The sequence below is a fragment of the Phocoena sinus genome, chromosome 1 (genome assembly GCF_008692025.1).
Source record: "Phocoena sinus isolate mPhoSin1 chromosome 1, mPhoSin1.pri, whole genome shotgun sequence".
Taxonomy (NCBI): domain Eukaryota; kingdom Metazoa; phylum Chordata; class Mammalia; order Artiodactyla; family Phocoenidae; genus Phocoena; species Phocoena sinus.
In genome coordinates this window covers 72,432,488-72,453,282 of record NC_045763.1, presented here as the reverse complement: position 1 = coordinate 72,453,282, position 20,795 = coordinate 72,432,488, and the positions used below count along the sequence as shown (strand labels likewise).

The 20,795-nt window shown below is 34.2% G+C and overlaps 1 protein-coding gene across 17 annotated transcripts in view; it reads right to left on the bottom strand.

Annotated features, from left to right (window-relative positions):
• Positions 1 to 4,919: 4,919 nt before the first annotated feature.
• The window catches only part of ADGRL2 (adhesion G protein-coupled receptor L2), a 177,470-nt gene continuing 161,594 nt past the window's right edge, over positions 4,920 to 20,795 (bottom strand). For 8 of the 17 annotated variants that reach the window (XM_032633476.1, XM_032633458.1, XM_032633449.1 and 5 more), the window contains 5 exons: positions 17,508 to 17,599; positions 15,527 to 15,695; positions 12,791 to 12,919; positions 12,140 to 12,236; positions 4,920 to 6,952 (listed from right to left, as the gene is read on the bottom strand). In XM_032633476.1, the coding sequence (XP_032489367.1) occupies positions 6,198 to 6,952; positions 12,140 to 12,236; positions 12,791 to 12,919; positions 15,527 to 15,695; positions 17,508 to 17,599 (1,242 nt within the window). In that variant the 3' untranslated portion in view covers positions 4,920 to 6,197. Of the gene's footprint in view, positions 6,953 to 9,971; positions 10,054 to 10,285; positions 10,415 to 12,139; positions 12,237 to 12,790; positions 12,920 to 15,526; positions 15,696 to 17,507; positions 17,600 to 20,795 lie in introns of all 17 variants that reach the window. The other 9 variants (XM_032633545.1, XM_032633540.1, XM_032633551.1 and 6 more) reach the window with 3 other exon arrangements.

Below are 20,795 nucleotides of genomic sequence, written 5' to 3'. Positions count from 1 at the left end.
TTTTCCACCATTGTTATGTCTCAGTTGTGAAGGAAAATAAAAAACATTATACGTGAATGAATTGTTTCTCAGTTTTTGTGGTTGATCAGTTTTTGTGTGTTGATCATATTGACCAGGTAAACCAATATTATTTTATTGGTCAGGGGAGGACTAGAAATTCAACATCCTGACTCAAAATCTTTTTTTTTTTCCCTATTACAACTGCCTCATGACTACATTTTGTTACTTCCAAAGGGGGCAAATCAGTAACCAATAAACTTTACATTTGACTACCACCCAGCTAGCAGGCCCGCTTATGCTAAGATTTGAGGTAAATAATTATCTTTTAGGAGGGGTATCTTCTTCTGAAACTCTTTGACTTATTTAAACTTTTTAACTTCATTTTCTTTTACAGCTCTATGGACTCAAAACAAACAAGCCTTCTCTAACCACCAGCAGAGAAAGAGTCCATGAGGTACAAGAGACATTCTTGGGACTCTGAGTAAAACCAGAGGTGACACATGTTGGTTAAATGCTCAAAACTCTGGGGCTAAACATGGTGCTAGTGAAGGCTCGGCCACTCACCAGCTGTGAGACCTTGGGCAAATTATTTTTCTTCTTTCGCAAAAGTAGATAATGAGCACCCTTCTTAGAGGATTGTTGAATGGATTAAGTGCAACAAAGCACACAGTATTTAGTGCGGAGTCTGGCATGTATGAGCATCTATTAAATGGTAGGTGCTAGAACTTTTATTCTTGTTGCAATATTAGCAAAATTATTAAATGGGACCAAATCATTTAGTCTGAGATATTTTTAAAAATTAGACAGCAATTCTTGTCTTGTAGTTCCTTTATTAGAGTGTGAAAAGAATTTACTATGTGCTACTGCTATGTTTTGATTAAAAGCCATCTATTTATTAAGACTGATATTTCAGGGACTTCCCTGGTGGCGCAGCAGTTAAGAATCCACCTGCCAATGCAGGGGACATGGGTTCAAGCCCTGGTCTGGGAAGATTCCCACATGCCGTGGAGCAACTAAGCTTGTGCACCACAACTATTGAGCCTGCGCTCTAGAGCCCGCGAGCCACAATTACTGAGCCCTTGTGCCACAACTACTGAAGCCCGCGCGCCTAGAGCCTGTGCTTCGCAACAAGAGAAGCCACCGCAATGAGAAGCCTGGGCACCACAACGAAGAGAATCCCCCGCTCGCTGCAACTAGGGAAAGCCCACACAGAGCAACGAAGACCCAATGCAGCCAAAAATTAAAAAAAAAAAAAAAAAGACTGATATTTCAGCAAACATAAATGAATCCTTCATCTGATCAATATCTCTGATAACTATCATTGTTCCTGGGTGTTCTATATAGTAGCTGTCAGTCTTTCTAAGGAAAGATCAAAAAAAGATCAGTCATTTTTTGCCTAATAAAATCAAACGAGAAAGCCATGTTGCTTTTTAAAAAGCTTAGTTCTGACATACGATTTAAAAATGCTTATGAAAAACATATTCAGAAAACCATTCAAAGATTGAGCATTCATCACTAGTCTCTTATGCTCACCCAACACTGGTTTACTTAAGATTAACTATGCCTTTTAAATATTTCTAAGAGCTTCAATAAACACATGATAGAGAAATGTGTGCAAGATTCATGGGGCAACTTTTTTCCATACTGAAGACTTTGGTTAGCTCAACTGTACTGGGTTACCTGTTTTGTTGTTTTTTATTTCATACAGTGATTTATAACGTTAAGTGCCAGCAAGCCTAACAGCATTTCACAATGCATGAATTCAGAAAAAAATTCACAAGTTAAAATAATAGGCTTTAAAAATGAAACTGACCTCTGAAGATTTCTTACTGAGAAATTGCACATTCAGTAAACAGTAATGCCACCAGGAAAAGGATGAAGACTCCAAAGAAGCCTTATTAAGAGATGTGGGGTGGTCTATTGCCAGTATTTGAAAAACACTCAGAGTATATTTAATTAGCCTAATTACATGGTGCGCTTACAGCTTATTATCAATGTCCTCTGACAGAGATATGTTATCCTGGCCTTGAAAGCTCAGCGCCCATAGTGCCTTGAAATGAACTTGGATAATGTCCAGGAATTTCCATCAGTCCCATACATTTTGGAACAAAGCACTATGAATGTGCACAAAGTACATGTTGGTTAAAAACGTGGTATCCTTCAACATTCAAGTTTTTCTGCTTGGTGCATTTAGCTAACATAATGTGTCTCTATGACTGTTGGGAGAAAGACTCAGTGACATAACAGAAAATTCGCATGTTATACCATTCAAATGATAAGACCGTCATAAATTAATCTCCAAACCCACTACTATTCACTCATCCTTTAACACTAATGCTTCCAGTCTGCCAATACATGCTATTTAAGGACTACTCACAATGAACTTGATGTTAACTAGCAGGAAGCATGTGATATGGCATTTTCACCCAGAAGCATACTAATTTTATTACCCAGGGAAGCAATCCTCATCTATATTCAACACGTCAGTAACTTTTCATACTGACATGAGATTTAATGCAACAATTTCATGGAAAGAAAAATATGTGGAACATAGGATCATGTGAACTCTTGGTACTAAGTTTTATTTGTAAAACACTCAGGGATTACTGTCTTTTAAAAAAAATTCAGTATCAATAAAATATGAAGAGCTGCTTCCATTTCAGAAATTCAACTTGTATGCATTCTTTCAAGTTTTTCTACTTAGAAAGGTATAACCACAATAAAAATTTTACTGAGTTGAAGTTTTTTACAAAACACTCTATCCCATGAGAACATCTTAAAGGTCAGTTTTAAGAAGGTTCAAAGTTGAATTGATGGAAAATTACATATTCTCTTTTCTCATTTAAATAAATACATAAAGCAAGCATCCTGAAAAACCCCTGTAACAAGTACACATGAATTTTTCTTTTGATATTGGGCAGTGAATTTGTGCATAATACTTCTTTTGGGGGAAAGGATAGTGACAGTGATTTTCTGTCAAATAATTGTTGCTGTTGTTTTTCTGGTTAAAATATTAATATAAACTACCCTCAAATGAACGTGGATGAGTTGAGCTGATGACATATTTAAGCAATTTATGGATTTTAATGGATTCTTTTCCACATAAATGATTTTAAAAGCCTATAAGATGAATATATACAGATGTATAAGCTATAACTTTTTCTGTTGGTGAATAGAACAAACACAAGCCTATATTTTAAAATAAAAGAGATCAATCTGGACTAACATTTATCAAGCTGCACCTAAAATAAATGGAAACAACCACTCCTTATTATTAATAGACCTGTTGACTAACTGTCCCTGAGATAAGGTATAATAATGTGACTTTATAAAAAGTCACGGTTGTGATTATTACAAAGAGAAACAATTAAGAAGGTGGAAATTGCATATACAAGTGAAGTCTGGACAGACTCAAAGAAACTACTGGGTTAATAAATAGAGTAATGCACTAGTCAATAGATTAATAATTTTAAACCTAAGAAATTATCTGTACTAGGGGGAATGCTGGATAGAATTTAAGGCAACATTTATATATTTTTAAAAAGAAATCCGTTTTAAAAGCAATTCTTCTTTCGGTGGCAAAGATGAACCATAGCTTCCAAATTGTATTCTCTAATGTGAAGACTTGTAAATTACCTATTCTGAAGAGAACATTAACTATTTAGGTACTAGGTACTTCTGCACTTGCTCACATCATACCAGTTTTAAGAACAGCCTCAAGAGAAAGAGATGCCACAAATTAAACAATCAATGTTGCCTTTTTTTTTTTTTTTTTTTTTTTTGGCAATTCATCACTGATCCAGCCTAACCCTAGTTAGCCTGTATACTAGGAAGTACAGATCACATAACATTGTAGAGTTTCAGGCTTGGACAGCAAAAAATATAACGTAATAGAAAATGAAAATGCTCGATTATATAATGCCCCCTTCTAGTAAATAAAGTTTTGTAAATTCCTGCAGAATTTTACCCAAGGATGAATACACTTCTCAGACGATTGTTAAACTGTTTGAATATTAATAATTTCTTATAGTCAATTTCCAACTTGTTAGGTATTAACTATATGTGATTACACTCCTCCATTGTCACCCTACTATTAATTTTTTTTTGTGGTACGCAGACCTCTCACTGTTGTGGCTTCTCCCATTGTGGAGCACAGGCTCCGTACGCGCAGGCTCAGTGGCCATGGCTCATGTGCCCAGCCGCCCTACAGCATGTGGGATCTTCCCAGACCAGGGCATGAACCCGTGTCTCCTGCATCAGCAGGCAGACCTCTCAACCACTGCGCCACCAGGGAAGCCCTCTTATTACTCTTTTTAAATAGGCTGTGTCCACATGAAATAAAGTGATTTCTAATGTGGTGGAAGCCCTTGAGAGAACCAGTAAGCTTTAGAAGAATTTGGTATAAATGCTGATGATGTAGACAGGAGAAAATCTGCATGTTGAGATTCAATTATATGATTTTTGAACGTTTCCATGATAACAAACATTGTCATTTGCAGCTGCCTATAGGGCTACTTATAATCCTCAAAGTGTAAAAGTACGTTTTAGGATTTGCTTCTCAATACTGCTGAAAAGTCAGTTTTTTTTAACGATGCCCAAATTTGACTTGAGATTTCCAACACGTCTTCTTTTTTTCACTTTTATTTGTTTTTTGGCTCTGTTGCAATGCAACGGACACAAATACTTTCAGTATATTTCCCTATTGAAACCTATCTGCCAGATTTTGTGCATAGGTAATGGTAATTAGAATACAAATGTATTCTTTTCAGGATATAGAACCATCAGGCAGCTGAAGTGTATTCTTTTGCATACCCGTGGGTTATATTGTGAAGGAACCTAGTATACCCAAGGGGAGCGGGGTGGCAAAGGACAGGTGTGTTAAAGCCAATTATGTATCATACATAAAAGTGCACATTAGCTACTTGAAAAAATTCACATTTATTTACTGTCAAACCGTGTTAAACTTTACACTGGATATTAGTGATGGGTTCATTATTAACAGGTTTACACAAAGGGATGAAAAGAAAAGCAGAATTTTGCTGAAACAATTTACATTTCACTAGAACTTTATCATAAAATAAATTAATTACTAAATATAGGCAGAAGGAATATGGAAGAGTAATATTTATGTTTAATTTTACTTTTTAAAAAAGAATAGGCACCTTTTGTTCACTAGAAAGTTTGTGAGAAGTGCCCAGTGCCCTCTTTGGCCCCTGTTCAAGAACAAACAGAGGGGTGACAAACAATCTTTTCTAGATTTCACCACATTTGTGCAAGGCATGGCATAACTGGCTTCAAAGAGTTTTTTTCCCCATAAAACACGTTCTTTTGGCCATAAGAAATTAAAATGTAAGAATAAGGACTAACTTGTCAAAGCAGAACACTGTATACAGTGGAAAATAAGTGAAAATGGGTAGAACTTACAATGACAAAGTGTAAGAAAAAACATTTGATAACATATGTGCAACCAAGAGCTTCACACAATATTTTCTCCAAACTCTAAAATTATTTTAATGACAATTATATTTCAGTTGGACACAAATGTATTTATTTTACCCTAGCAATAGAACAAAATATAATTTCTTTAGCCATTTTTGAATAGGTCATTGTACAGTTGAGGAAACATATGAAATAAGGCCTGTGGCTTGATTGCTAGTGGTTAAACATGTTTTCAATCTTTGCCTTAATGTAAAAGGTTTGCAGTTAACTGCAAACTGATGCAGAATATCTCTCCTGCTTTTCCAAGTCTTGTCAGGAACAGTAAGGTACAGTAAATTTGTCCCACAGGATTTTAAAGCCTACGTCTTGTATATAATACAATGCAGGCCTACAAAAATGGTGCAGCCATATTTACAAATTTAGTTCACAAACTGCTGCAGTAAAATGGCTGGAAAGTTTTGTCTCGCTTGTTTCACAATTTCTCTAAACAGCAGCAGAATCTTAAAATACCTGGTTGGCATCTCTTTTCTTTGTAACAAATAATTCATTTTAGTATACTCTGTGTATATACAAAGTTTTTGTATGTTATATAAAAATTCACAGAACTGCAAGGTTCAGTCATCTTTTTTACACTGGAGAACCACAGGTCAACAGAGCCATCTCTTCAAGCAGAGTTTGAGGGAGCTGTATCAGGCCATGGAGCCTGTCTTTATTTACTAACACTTGCATGGGGCCGCTGGAATTCCTTAGCTGCACTATTAAAGACTTGTCACCAGCTGCATTTGTCCTTCTCTGACATCTCCTTCTGGAATACACCCTTCTTTGTTAATGGGGATTATGTAACCATCACTATTGCCCCTGCTGATCTGGTAGCACATCTGAAGCTGATGGCCAGCTCCAAGGTTTGGCATGCTCTTATAGTAAATGTCCTCGTTCTCACTCCTCCTGGATGGAGACAGGTCTTCTTCCATGTCGGGGCTGCTCTCCTGATATGGAGAGTCTCTAAGGTTGGGCATGCTTGTGTAAAGAGAGTCTCTGTTGGGGGACTGTAGGTGGTCCTCGGCCTCAGCTGTCAGCTGGGAGACGTAGCTGTCAGTCCCCTCGGGCTTCGCTTTCTTCTGGGGTTGGTACAGAAGGGAGTGAGTCCGCTGAGGAATGAGCGGTGCCTCGAGTTCTTTGTGATGGAGCTCCAGCCCTGGGTTGTCACTGTGCATTAAAGACGAAGCATCTGCCACGATAGCGTCATCTTCGCTGCTGCCCCCTCCAATCACAGGTTTGACTGGTAGTGTGAGCTCGAGGTTGTGAGCCTTGCTGCTGCCCCGCAGGTTGTTGTGCACTAATTCTGAAATGATCATCTTCTCAAAAGCGGAATCATTCAGACTTAGTCCACAGTCCACGACTTGCACGCTGTCATTATAGTCCCCCTTGCGTAGTGAGTAGCTGTTGTTAAAGTTACCATTTAGCGGTAGAGTATCCATGGCACTTGTATCCCTGGCATTGTTCAGTGAATGTCCTGAAACAGAAAAGGGAGGGGTTCGGTTACTGCCTCTGTTCCTTCCTCAAGAATCTTTACTTCTTTTGTACAAAACTTTTTAATGTCGTTCAGGACAAAGTTGTATTTGAAAGCTAACACTTGGAAAGTGCCAGGCTCTCCTGCATTCCCAACTGTAAACAGTTGCAACCCCTTAGATAACAGGAACAAGTGTGAAAGAATAATACTGTTTTCCAGGGAGGGAAGATGGTATACAGAATGTTGCTTTATCAATTTCGGGGATACAGTAGTTATGAATTGATTTTTGGTCAAATCTCTGACACTCTTATAAAGACTTCACTCCATGCCCTTGCATAGTTAATGCAAAGCAATTCATTAGTGACATTTACGTTTTAAAGTACGAGACTATGGTTTATAAAAATAAAATTAACAGAATTTGTCCTAAACAACACTAAATTAAAAAGGAATAAGTCACATACAAAAACTGAAGGCAAATGTACAACATAAACCCACGTAACTGGCAAGCAACTCTTTAAACAACATTCTAACATTTCCTTTTTCTGGAGATGAAGTGAAAAAAAGAATGAAAAAATGGACAGACACAAAGAATTCATGTTAAACAAAGACAGCCGCCTCTCATACTGACTGGACCAGGGGCCCACAAGCACCATCCAACAACACGATAGACAGCAGGTGGAATGACTCACTTTGGACAACTCACATCATGTCTGTCTGCTCAGGCTATCTGGCCTAAGAGTAGCTGATATATAAAAGAAAGTAAAATGATTTATTGTAACATGATGAAGAATTTCTAAGCTTCTCAGCAACTTAGAGCAAGGGTTCAACAAATTAGATTACCAGCAATAGCAGCCTTTTACTTTTTCATTGAATATTTCTTATTATTTTGAGCTTTTATTTGGTACTAATACTCTCTCTAATAGCAATGGCCCCAGGCTCCTATCGGTCAAAGTTTGCCTGCAGCCCTGCAGTCTGCATCAGTCACAGTGACAGCACCGAATGAACCAGCAGAGTCTACTACTGTACGAGACTGGCCCACAGACACCATGGGCATGGAGGTTAAACGCAGAAATGTTAGGAGATTTCTTAAGTATGGGTCACAGAAATTAAACCAAGAATAAATATCAACTGTGGAATGGGAAAAGGGTGTCAGCCTTGGCTAATATATTTTTATTTCTAAAGGAATGAAAGATTGGATACGTCTGCTGAAGATATGAAAAGAGGTTCAGGAGGAAAAAAAATATGGTAACATGCTCTCTTTGAATCAGAGTTGTATTTTTCTACAGACACATAAACATGTAAACTAAGACATCACAGTGCTTCTCAGGCAGATGAAAAAAAAAAGGTTTTAGAGAAAATTAAATGATCTGTACCATGGAAAGTTAGGTTATTCATTCTCAAAATCCTAGAGAAAAAAATCACTTGTCTACAGATAGGTCTGGAAAAAAAAAGAATGAAATGATGTTATTGAAATGAAACTGACCACTGTGAGGCTGCTGCATTGTATGCAAGGCTTGGAGGAGTTTAGGAAAAAAATTAATTCTTCGAAAAAATAGGAAATTTCCCTTTTTAGTGCTCACTCCACTCTTAAAGCTGCAGATTATCCTAGAAAACTCAATGTCATGACCAAAAAATACCTAATAAATGCTCAATTAATTATCATTAGCAGAAAATGAGAAAATAGGTGGGCCATATTTATTATTGACTCATGTTATTTAGAAAATTCTGATCCAACTTCTACATTTGAAAAGCTGACAATTCGATTTGTATCATGTTCCAAGGCATGTCTGACAAAATGAAGTTATGATAGTTCTTTGCATGGCTTCCTTTAGCCTCATTGACACAAATCTCCAGCTTTATAGATTTATATATGTGTCACAAACTTTAGAAGATCTACTACTAGGAAACATTTGCTGTTTTAAATTATAAGTGACACGAGGATCAGTTGCTAGCATTTGTTTCCTCTGTCGAGGTTTGATCTTGTCATTTTTCTTTTTATTGTTGTTTAATAAATATAAAAATATATACTGGGTAATCCAAAAGGTGTTTTCTATGATATACTGCAGATTTAAGCACATCTTTGGCTGGTTTTGAAGAGGCAACTTTTTCTGCCCAAGTTCAGGTAATTCACTGGAAGACTTTCCACAGCCTGTAGCAAGATTACTGTGGGAATGCAGAAATGATAAGTCAATTATTAAGCATTCTGGTTGACAGTACCTCAGGCTTTAAAGAGCAAATTATTTCAGCATTGCATGTACTTAAGTATGGACAGCATTTGCTACAGACCTCTATTACTGACAAAAGGCAGTACATATAGATGTACTGTTTGAATTTGGAAACATTTGAGTTGCAAATTGTGAACCACTTGCCCGCTGAGTCTACTTCATGACTGCTAGTTATGTTTTAATTGTGCCGGTTAAAAATCATGCTGAAAAAATTTACATTTGATAGGCAAAGTTAAGTTTTACTCCCATACTTGTCTCTCTGTAGGTTGCTAGAGGAAAGCATAAGGAAAGTAAGAAAAACAAGAGAATGAAAAGAGAAGCTGCAGTTACGTTAAAAAAGAATGTCAAGAAAAAAAAAAAACGGAAACGAAGTTCTGTGTTTAATTTAGTGGCAAATATCAATCACAAATAAAGATTATATGCTAACTGTAATTATGCAATAACTTTCACCAAACTCTTGAAAATTCTGTTAATATTAAATATATATATATATTTTTTAAATAAATAAGCTATTAGAAAATACAGTAAAATACAGGATGGGTTAGTGACAATCTCTCCCCCTCCCCCAATAAAAAACTATAGGTATAAACTGACTAATATTAACTTTATTCTTAGTTTTTTAAGAAGAAAGAAAAACTACCATAAAGCTGCACTATACTATAGTTTGGTTACATTGATAATGCTGGATGTAGTTTTCTATACCTAGGCATCCAAATTATTAGCTAAGTCATGCCAGAAGCAAACTCCGTCAGCAAGCTTTAGAGTCAACTGAATAGTATATTACATAGATAGGATACCTCTAAATGATATAAATCTTGAAGATGGGCTCTCAGACCATGTGATGTCAGTCCTGTAATAATATATTAAGATTTATGCCACCTGTGTCAAAAACATGGATAATTATTGGTAAATACTATCATGACTGAATTTTTACTATAATATAGTGCAGTTTTAGAAGCCTGGCGTGGGCAATACCATAATGCTTTTTAACTGAGAAATTAAGGATGTAATAGTAAGTATATGGCAACTTGAGTGTTCTAGAAAGAGGGCAAAGATCAGAGTTCTGTTTAGCAGCAAAGAAAGGTAGTTGTATTCGTAAGTATAAGCACACCTGGTGAGTTAAACACAGGAGCTGAAGGGGCATTACATACAACTGTTTCAGCGAGCAATGTGTTATAGGGGTTGTTAGTGCCGTGGGGTCGAAGAAGAGGGTTTGTTAGTAGGTAATTGCCAGTCATTCCTAAAGCAAAGAAACAGAAAAAAATACATCAGTTCTCTTATTTTAGTGTTGCAGTTGCAGTAAAGTACTTTTCGTATTCATCAAGGGTAGTGGATAAGTTGGCAATGGAAAATCTGCTGAAATTATCTGACTGTATTTGAACTACTAATTTGAAGGAGAAAGGGAAGAGGGAAGTTAAATTTCAGCAATTCACAGGTGCTTTCTAAGTCCCCCAAGTAAACACCTGCTGAGGATGACATTTACTAATTTATACAAAATCACTGTTAAACAAAAATGGCAATTAAATGCACAGAGATCAACATTATGTTTCAAGATGTTACTGCTTAATATTAAAAACCTAACCACTGAGGCCCAGAAGAGGGAATCTCAAACTTTCAGCATTTACAGGTGTGGGATTATCCCTCATGAAAACATCGGTGTTAATACCAACTCTGATACAAGCAGGAGGAAAAACAACTTTCACAAACAGGTAAAAAGTATGACACACTGCACCAAGCTTCTCTTAGTAAATGCAAGAGCACACATGCTGAGGGGAAAAAGAGACTGTGTATAATGAATTATTAGACCATTCACAAATTCTATCCAACAAGAATTCTCCTTCTGTAATCTTATTTGCCAGGTTTCAAAAATGAATCATTGAATAATTCATTTCCTTTTTGATAGTCATCTTAACAGAATTAGGTAAAACATCAGAGCAATGGAATAAACACACATTTCACTCATTCTAACTGACAAATTACAAACCTTTCAATACTTATCAAGCATGCGTTTTGCATAACTAATGTAATTTGGCTAAAAATATTTTAAAATTCAAGTTGGTTTTGATGCCATACATGTGCTTTTTTTCATTTTAAACCAGAATCTCATCAGAACAATGTCAACAATGAAAAATGTCTTTCATACTACATTGTGATAAAATATAACATATTATATTACGAATCAGTATATCAAAACTGAAATTACCTGGATAAATTACCTTTCCAAGAATATATACAATAATATATGATTTTTTTCAAAATAAATTGAAATTTACTAAACTTGTACTCAGTAATATGTGTCTGTACATGTACTTGTGCCCTTATCTGGCTAAATTATTTTATTTGCCATATTATTTTAAGTTGGAATTATATTGATTATGTGATAAGTTTAAGGTTATGATTAAATAATTAAATATTATTTAATTAAATAATAACAATTCAAATATAAAAATTACTTTGTAAATTATCATGTAGTTTAATTATGTGTTTATGAAGAGTTAGTATAAATGTTTTGACATTTACTTTTTACTTTTTGAAAGAAACGTAAAAACAGAAGAATTTTACAAGAATTTTCATTGCAAAACTGGTACTGTTTAATGTGAAGAGTAGTTATTCTAATTATATTAATGTTTTAAGAAGAAAACTTTCATAAATGTACGTTTAGAAAGAATAAATCTGTATTCACTAGGAAACCATTTTAATCTGTGGCAAAGCACGTTCTCAGAAATTACTTTTTCCAGCCTCAGTCTGTTAACGTGGTATTTGAAATCATACTTTTTGCATTACATTATTGAATAAAAAGAATTTATATGTACTTTAATAAAAGATAAAAGATGACTCAACAGGTTTAAGAGCTTGTGATATAAACCCATTTGAGAGGAAAATTCAGCATTTTCTCTAGAATTATTGCAAATTGGCAAAAGGCACAAAATTTAAATTGTAAACTCAAATTTTCCTAGTAACTGACCTTGATTAAGTGTTGAAGTGCTATTGATGTCACCTGAGATAAAAGATGATTCAGATTGTTTTCTCACAGTGTCATTCCACATCCTTCTTATACGACTCTATTAACATAAAATAGCAAGACATATGTTATGTTAGTTTTCCCAAGCTTACCTTACATTAGACACACAAAGATGTACCCTGAACAATCTGTGCAGAATTATCTTTTGACCTTTTTTTAAAAAAAATGTGCGTTGATTCTGTTCTAGAACGAAGGAAGTCTATACTCCTCTGTTGCTTCTCTACTAAGGAGTATTTAATTTTCCAATCTTAAAAAGAGTGTTCACTTATTGTCTTTTTTTAAAGTGGAGATGGCTAGTTAGTCAACAAATGTTTACTGAATGCCTACTGAGTCCTGTGCTATGTGAGCTTAGGATATCTAATGATTATGACATACTTCTTAAAAAAGTATACCTCTCAAAAAAGGATGTTTACACCTAAAGAAACACCCTGAAGAAATACTTAGGAAGAAATTAAAACCAAAATACTAAGAAGGCAAGTATTTGCTACCTAGATCATTATAATGAGGAGACAATTAGTACATCTGAACAGAACATGTCTCAGAAGGCTTTCCATAAAGAAGGTTAATTAAAGATGCTGTCAAACTCTTTGTTACCTGTGTGCCAGAGGAATACCGAGCACTGGTTCTGGTGGTGGACGCCTTCACTGAGCTGTGAGGGCTCTCAGTTGGGAGGCTGCCGCAGCAATACGAGTGTCTGAAGCACTTGCCATATTCTTTTCGTACCTGCATTGAATAACCACAAGACCAAGGGATTAATATAAACATACTTGCTCCTCTCTCTCTAATTAAATGAGCAGATGAGACAAGAAGTCCCACTAACACTTTTCCGTGGAGATTACAAAGTCAAGTTCAATTGAAACTGGTGAAATGGTAATCAGAAAAACACCTCTGTCCACTACACTGGCTAGTAGGATCTTTAAAGGGTGATATCGTATGTAGAAATGCTTTATATACCCTGTTTTCATTATGCAAATGTTATTTATTAATACAATGGTAATATCTTAAAAGCCTTATTCTAGCTATAGCCTTAGTAAACCCAATTTTCTATTTCATGCTAAGAAAGTAAGATAAAAAATTTAGTATTTTCCTTGCTTAATTACATTTAACCACTTGTAATTCAGTCATTTAAGGTTTATATGCTTCGTGTCCTCTTAGGTAGGTCAGTACATAAACTTCTTTTACTAGATTGCATGGTGTTGCAGGTGACCTCTTTATAATGAAAGACTACTTTGGCACAAGAATAAAGGAAAAAAAGTCCTTTGATACATATGTCATTAATTAGGATGGAATGTTTTCTTCATTTTCTGATGTGTCTAGCTCTAACATTTAGTGTAGAGAGTCTAAGATGCCTTTTCACTTCATTAGCACACAAGGGAACTATTTAAGCAATTTCCATTCACATTAATGAGTTACCCAGGTAATTTCCCTTTTCCCCTGAAGTTTGGACATATGAATAGATAGAAAAGTTGTCAGGCCTAAAAGAAAGTTGAAACGTTAAAAAGTGAGGTCCAAACAACTGCTAAATAATAGTGCCCCACTTAGGTGGTCAAGAATTGGGAGGAGGGGGGAGAGTTCTGGATTCTGTGCAGCTTTGCTGGCATATAAACAGGTTTCATTGAGGCTAAGAGCCAGACTTTGAAATTTCAAGACAGAAGAAGGAGAGGCTGCATAAGAAATTATTTTTTCTAGTAGGTTACAAAAAACACTCAAAGGCTTCCCCCTCCCTGCTCCCCCCCCTACCATTTCTATGCTCAGTATCTGCCTGTAAAGGCCAAAACTTTGACACTTATTCCTTGGGAAATTAGAGAATTAAAGTCACTAATGACCTTTTAAATCTAAGTGCACTTGAATTTTCATCCTCTTAGCTTTATTTAATTATATCTATTAGAACAAATAACAATGGGGGTGAATTTTCAAAGCATTTTCTCTGCCTAAATATGCTCACTCAAGCAATTAGAACCATGATTTTAACTAAATCATCTTATATTCTTAACAATTCATCCTGACAGCACCCAATAGGACATATCCAAGACTAAGTAGAACTTGTTCAAAAGAAATGTAACACAATGACTTTAAAATGCAATTGCTAATTAAAAAGCATAGCAAAATCTCTGTAAAATTAATATACAAACTCTATGAGGAAATAATGATGACCTCATATTTTTTCTGCTAAGTTTATGCTTTGTCAAAAACATTTGACAGAAGGTATGAATATGTGATTATCTGCATGTATATAAAATGCTAATCTATGCAGAAAATATATAAAAACCAAAGTAATTACAAGGTTATACCTGTATAATGTTTAGAAAGTTAAGGTTCAGTGTTATTAAATAATACATGATACCTCACAAAAATTTCTGTACACTTAATGGCTATTAACTGCTCTGAAATCCTATATAACCAAGACAATGGCAATCAAAATGGTATTTTATCCAAATAATACCCTCCGGTGTTGGTTTTGCCTAATGCCTATTGCTGTGAATGTACATTATTATCTGTCAGCATTGCACATTCCACTGTCATTATCTCACAATTACAGCTTATCAGAACTGATGGAAGTAACACTATCATCTTGTCAGGACTGAAAACATAATAGTTTTCACTTTCACACCTCTATTTCTCTGTTCAGTTTAGTGACCAACTAGTAATAACAGAATAAAAAGACTACATTAGATATGCAGACAGGGAAAGGATGATACCTGGTGATAGGCACAGACGTTTCAAACTTAAATGGTAGCTAAGCTATTCTCTTAGGTTTAACATCTTCTTGTAATAGATTAAACTTTTTCACATTCAACTTTAATTTTTGAGTCAGTTTTGCTGACTCCACTTAACATTAAATCAGGACAAAATAATAAGATGTGAGATATGAAATTGCTGGGTTTTAAGATCTTTCAAAATTACTCAGAAGACAACACTGATATTCATTTTTCTGTATATCTTGTGCTTTTAAAATTTAGACCATTTATCCTTATACTCAATTTTGTTTTGAACCACTGCATTCCTTTTATTGAGCAAAGAACAAGATTATTTAACTTTTTATTTTTCTTGTATACCCTTTGCACAAAGCATTTTTGTAGACTCCAAAGAAGAAATCTTAACATAAGTATCTAGTTTATAATATTCCCAAACTGACATTCAAGAGATGATTCGTATTGACACATTTTACATGTGAAGCCTGAGCTTCCTGACTTTCATTACAATTAATTTATGATTAAAATATAATGCTATTAATAATATTCCAGTTGTAACTTAAAATCTTCCCTATTATATATATTATTTTCAAATCAAAGAACAAGTTAAGCAGAGACTCTAAGTGTTTTCACTTACTTTCTTTTGGAGAGCACAGTGAAAGATGAAAATGAACACTCCCTGGAAAGCATTAAAGATGGTGAAGAGATAAGCCATCACAATAGTCTCCTCATTAATAAAAAGCAACCCAAATGACCAGGTTAGGCCAAGAAGACACAGAAGAGCGAAAGCGCCAAGCACCCAAGACCTGAAAAAATAAAGTGAATTTCATTAACAGGTTCAATGAGAGAACAACACACATCACACTTAAATATTAACGTATCAGTAGTAGCAGTTGACTTTATGTTCACATTCAAATTCAACAGCATTTTGGCTTTAACCTTTCATTGATTAAAGAAAGAACAATAGCATTTAGTACTGCAGTCTCCAGTGAAAACAGCAACAGCAGGTATGACCTTTTCTTACTCAGAATAAACAAGGTATGAAAACTATATTAAAATACAACGTGTAAAACATCCCCCGTGACTTTATTGTCTTTTATGTGCATTTTGGTAAAAGAAATTAAGGAGTCCTTAATTAGTTTACTCCTATGCTTTTAGTCCTGTGGTGCACTCAAGACACTGAATAATGTGACACATACAGAAAGGTTAAATGGCAGATAATCACTTAACACCTAAACCTCAGATTCTAAGAAACTAATCTTAGGTGAACCTAAGGTTTTATAACTGAAGCATGAAGAAGCCTAGCTGAAATGAGACAAAAACATGAGAACAACTTCAAAATAAAATAATTTGGGAGAGATTTCATCATGAATAGCTTAAGGAGAAAGGAACTGTAGAAAATAGGACGGAATGAGAGGATTTAAAGTCAGTGCATTCCATGTCTAACTAATGATCTTACTTGATAAATGGCTTATTATCTTCATAGCTAGAAAGCATTATAAGCAGAAAAGAGAAACAAAATTATTAGACAGAATTAAAATAGAAAGTAATAAGAAAGCATTTATATATTTTATAAAATTAGTCAAAATTAAGAAAGTCAAAATGCAGAGGCAAACAATTAAAAAATAAAGGCATATTATAGTTTAAAATATTCTAGCAAATAAGATATTCCAAAATAATTATAAAAGTTAAGGGCAATTCATGATATTGACGGATTTGTAAAAAATATAAATCATGCCATAAATTTGTTAATGTAGGGTTCTACCTTACCCAGGTAAGTCCGTATTATAGTAGCCATCACAAACACGGTAATTACTGGTGTAGATGAGAAGACAGAAAGAGGAAAAGGAAGAAAAGAGAGAGATGCTAAAGATTAGCTCTCTCTCTTACCATGCAACATGCAATGAAGCTGGCACTAACCTATCTAAACTTTATCTAATTAAAAAAAAATTACCCTTACTATAGATCTGCCATTTTTAACATTATAACCAACTTGAACAATACCTCCTCAAATTTTAAATTAACTCATATTTTAAAAAATTACTCTGAAAATGCTTTTATAAGATGACTTAATGAATCAACAGCTATCAATTTTTTGTTAATTAGATAACATTTTTCTACTGATAGGATATTGCAGTTTTTTTCAACATTGAAATAAAGTAAACATTTATTTAATTATCATGAAAACAACAGACAATCTCCAAGTTAACAATAGTAACGGAGTAAATTCTCTTAGAAAAACAGGATTAGAAGTAGAAACTGCTCAGAATCCTTAATAAATCAAAAAGTCATTTAACAAAACAAACAAAATAATCATATCAGTCATGCAAACAGGAACATCATTTTGAATTGCATTTTAAATTCAAATGAAATTGCTACAGTGATATGGAATTTCCACAAAGCCACTGAAACAATTTCTTGGCTTTAGATCAAGACAGAAATTATTACCTAATTTTTGACCAATGTCTGTGACATGGTAACAGTGAGACTCAACCTTGATCAGTAAAACTTCATTCTGAATAATTTCTACAGGTGAAAGATGGTATTCATGTACTCCCTGTGGAGAATACCTTTCACTTAGTTTGTCAAGCAGTAAAATTAAAATACGAAATACTTACTTAATGTTTTCCAACCTGCTAGAATCTGGTTTCAATGTGTTTGAGTGCTTCACCATTTTGCACAATGTGATCACCAGGAAGATAATATTTAGCTGTTACAACAAATAAAGAATTAGATCACTATGACAAAAAGTAAAAATTATACATTTTTGCAAATATATTTAATGGATTAATGCAGTTAAATATGAATAACACGAGTATATGGTAGACACTGATTCAATTCTAGTTTACTTATGCAATGATCAAGTTGAGTCTAAATTAAAAAATACTCTGGCTACATATGATCGATTTTTTAATAGATCATTTGACATGAAACTGAAACCTCATTAAATCAGTATCATGTGGTGATGATTAAATAAATTAGACAGCCTAAATTAGTTTCTTTAGCTAGAAGTACTCCAGGGTCTAAAAACCATCTAATGAAAACACAGAAGTGAATTCCTTAGAAGGGGCATTTACATCATGTAGCTTATAATGGAAAGATCCCTGAATTTGGGACCCTAAGAATTAGTTGAGAGTCTAGTTCTTGATTTTGACTGATTAAATGAGGAAAATTAACATTTGCATACCCTTTTTATAAGGTAATGGTGAAGATCAAATGAGATAAAATATATGAAAAATGTTAGCTGGTTATATAAAGTAAGATAAACTTTAAAATATATAAATGTATTTGCTATTTAAATGTTAAAGACCACCATTTCTTTCTTCCTGATGTCTCTATACTGTATGGAAGTAGGTAAATTCCAAAGGCTGTTTTGAGTCCCTCTAAACACTCAGTTGTACAAAGAATGTAGATGCAACAAATGCCAAATGGGGAAGATAGAACCTGACATGGAAGCACAGTCTGGCAGGTCAACTTGAGAGAACTCAGAAGATAAGAGTTGTGTTTTGACTGAGGAAAGTTAAAGGTTTGTAATTTGCATTTGCTTCTACGGAAGCCTGGCAGAATGCTGGATGGAGTGAAGGCAGCTTCCATTTTTATGCTCTAAAAATAAAACTATGCTAAATCGATCCTGGATTTTTTTGACATTTTATTTACTTCAGATTATTACTTTAAAAAAGACAAAATGAAGTTATTTTGTGAGGATTAAGTGATTTAGTGAAGGCACAAAGGGTATACTCAGAAAAGGACCTGTTTATATGTAGAGACGAAAGCAATTCCTTGGTAGTAAATAATCCACATAACTTTGTTACAGTAATGTGATTATTTTTACTGAGTCACAATACCATCTGATAAAATGATAACATTATTTTCCTCATTCATCACCACTTCTGATTTTATAATTAGGAAAAATGATGTAAGGCAATAAAGAAAATTTCCAAGTCCTTCCTAACGAGTTTAAGGAACAGAGCAAAGGCTTTAAGCCGCGTATCAGTCATTTTGTCTACTGTGCCTTGTTATTTGTCTTAGATGTAGAATTTCCTCTTAAGGACTAAAATAGGCATAATTTGCAAGTGCTGGCAGACAGCATTCCATTAATTACTTGAGGACAAAAGAAGCTCTTTGCTTAAAAAAGTACTTAAAAATTAATTTCTTAAAATACTTGTCTAGAGAAAAAGTAAATAAATTGGTAAAAAAAATGTCTAGCTTTATATTCTGAAGATTATAAAGTCCAGTTGGTCATACATAAATAAAGGCTTACATTTTCAGGAATATTACAATATGATTCATTTCATTCAACAAATATTTATTGACGTTACTGCTCCACACAAGAATGTGCTTATTGTATAGGGGTAAGACACAAGTTTTTGCCTTTGAGAAATTAGGGAGATCTTTCTGATAGTACAATGAATACTTAATTTGATTTTAAAGAAGCATGGTACAGTTTATCTCTAATTTTTTTAAAGTAGTGCTTTTACTTTTTATTTTATATAACAGTAAGCCTTAACTAGGACAATTTAAGAATGGTTAAAAACAAATACTCCAAATAATCATAAAAACAAACCAAGCAACCAAAACCCATATAAGGAAACAAAGTAGTTACAACACTTATGTAAGAATGGCTGCCCTAACAGATTCAGAATCAAAATCTTTTAAACCTCCTAACCCTTCTTTTTGAATGTCCTGATAAAACTGTTTATTTCTTTTATTACAAACTTCCAGACCTAGGGTTGCCCTCTACCCCAACACCTTTTGTTAAATAATTTTCTGAAGTACAAAAGGGCCACAATTTGGAGCTCATTATTTTCTAAGCATATTACTTATCCCCTCAGGAATAAAATAATAGTAGTGGTAGGAGTACATTCAAGGAAAGAAAAAAAGTTATTACCCACCACAATGTCTAAACCACAAGGAAAATAAAGAATGTGAATGTGAATGTAAAAAAATGTGGATGTATCAAGTATTATGCTATAAAAAGAAAATGAGTACAAAATGTGAACTTGTGGGGGTTACATCCATCCAAACAGATTTTTCAATGAAGAAAAACCAGCCCCCACAAAAAAAAAATCAGTTATTTAAGAACTAGCTTATTTTCCAATAAAATTGAAATGAAAATGAAGTGTACCTACGTAAAAATAGAATTAAAGCTTAAATATGATACAAAGACATTTGTTTCTTGTTAAGACAGAACTAACCAACTTGAAAATGCCACAAAAAACATATTTCATTTAATCCTTAAAAAACAGACTGTTAGATGCATCTCTCCTCACCCTACTGAAGTTTTTAATGTTATATATGTGTTCAGTGTTTCTTCCTAGCTACAAAGATAATACAGTCACAAGACATAAAGCTCAGAAAATTACAGGAAAAAAAATACCCCACCCACAACATATAATCCTATCTCCAGAGGTAGTAGGTAGCACTTGGATAACCATTTTACAAATCTGTGATGTTAATTATCTTGCCAAAGACTACTTAGCTACTGTAATGTCAATGCTGAGATTCAATATACTGTCTTCTGGCTCCATGGCCCAGTCTTGTGAACAAAATTAACCAGTTTATTCTGGTTGAGAAAATTAGCAGTCTTCTAACAAACAAAAGATATACTAGTTTTGTATTTTTTAAAAAAAGGTTCCACTTCTATAAAGAGTAATCTAATTTACCACTCAGTCAGAGATGACCAATGAGTTGAAGATATAATATTAAATTAATTAATACATAGAACACACTATCAAAGAAATCCTAAGTGACATACAAAGGTGTGCTCTTCAAATGATTTCCACTTGATGGGCTTGCCATGACAACCAATTCTCCATTTCCTTTGTGAAACACTACCATCCCATAATCAGCAAATAGCTAAAACGTCCACACACTTCTATTCCCACTAGCCAAATTGTACTTTGAAC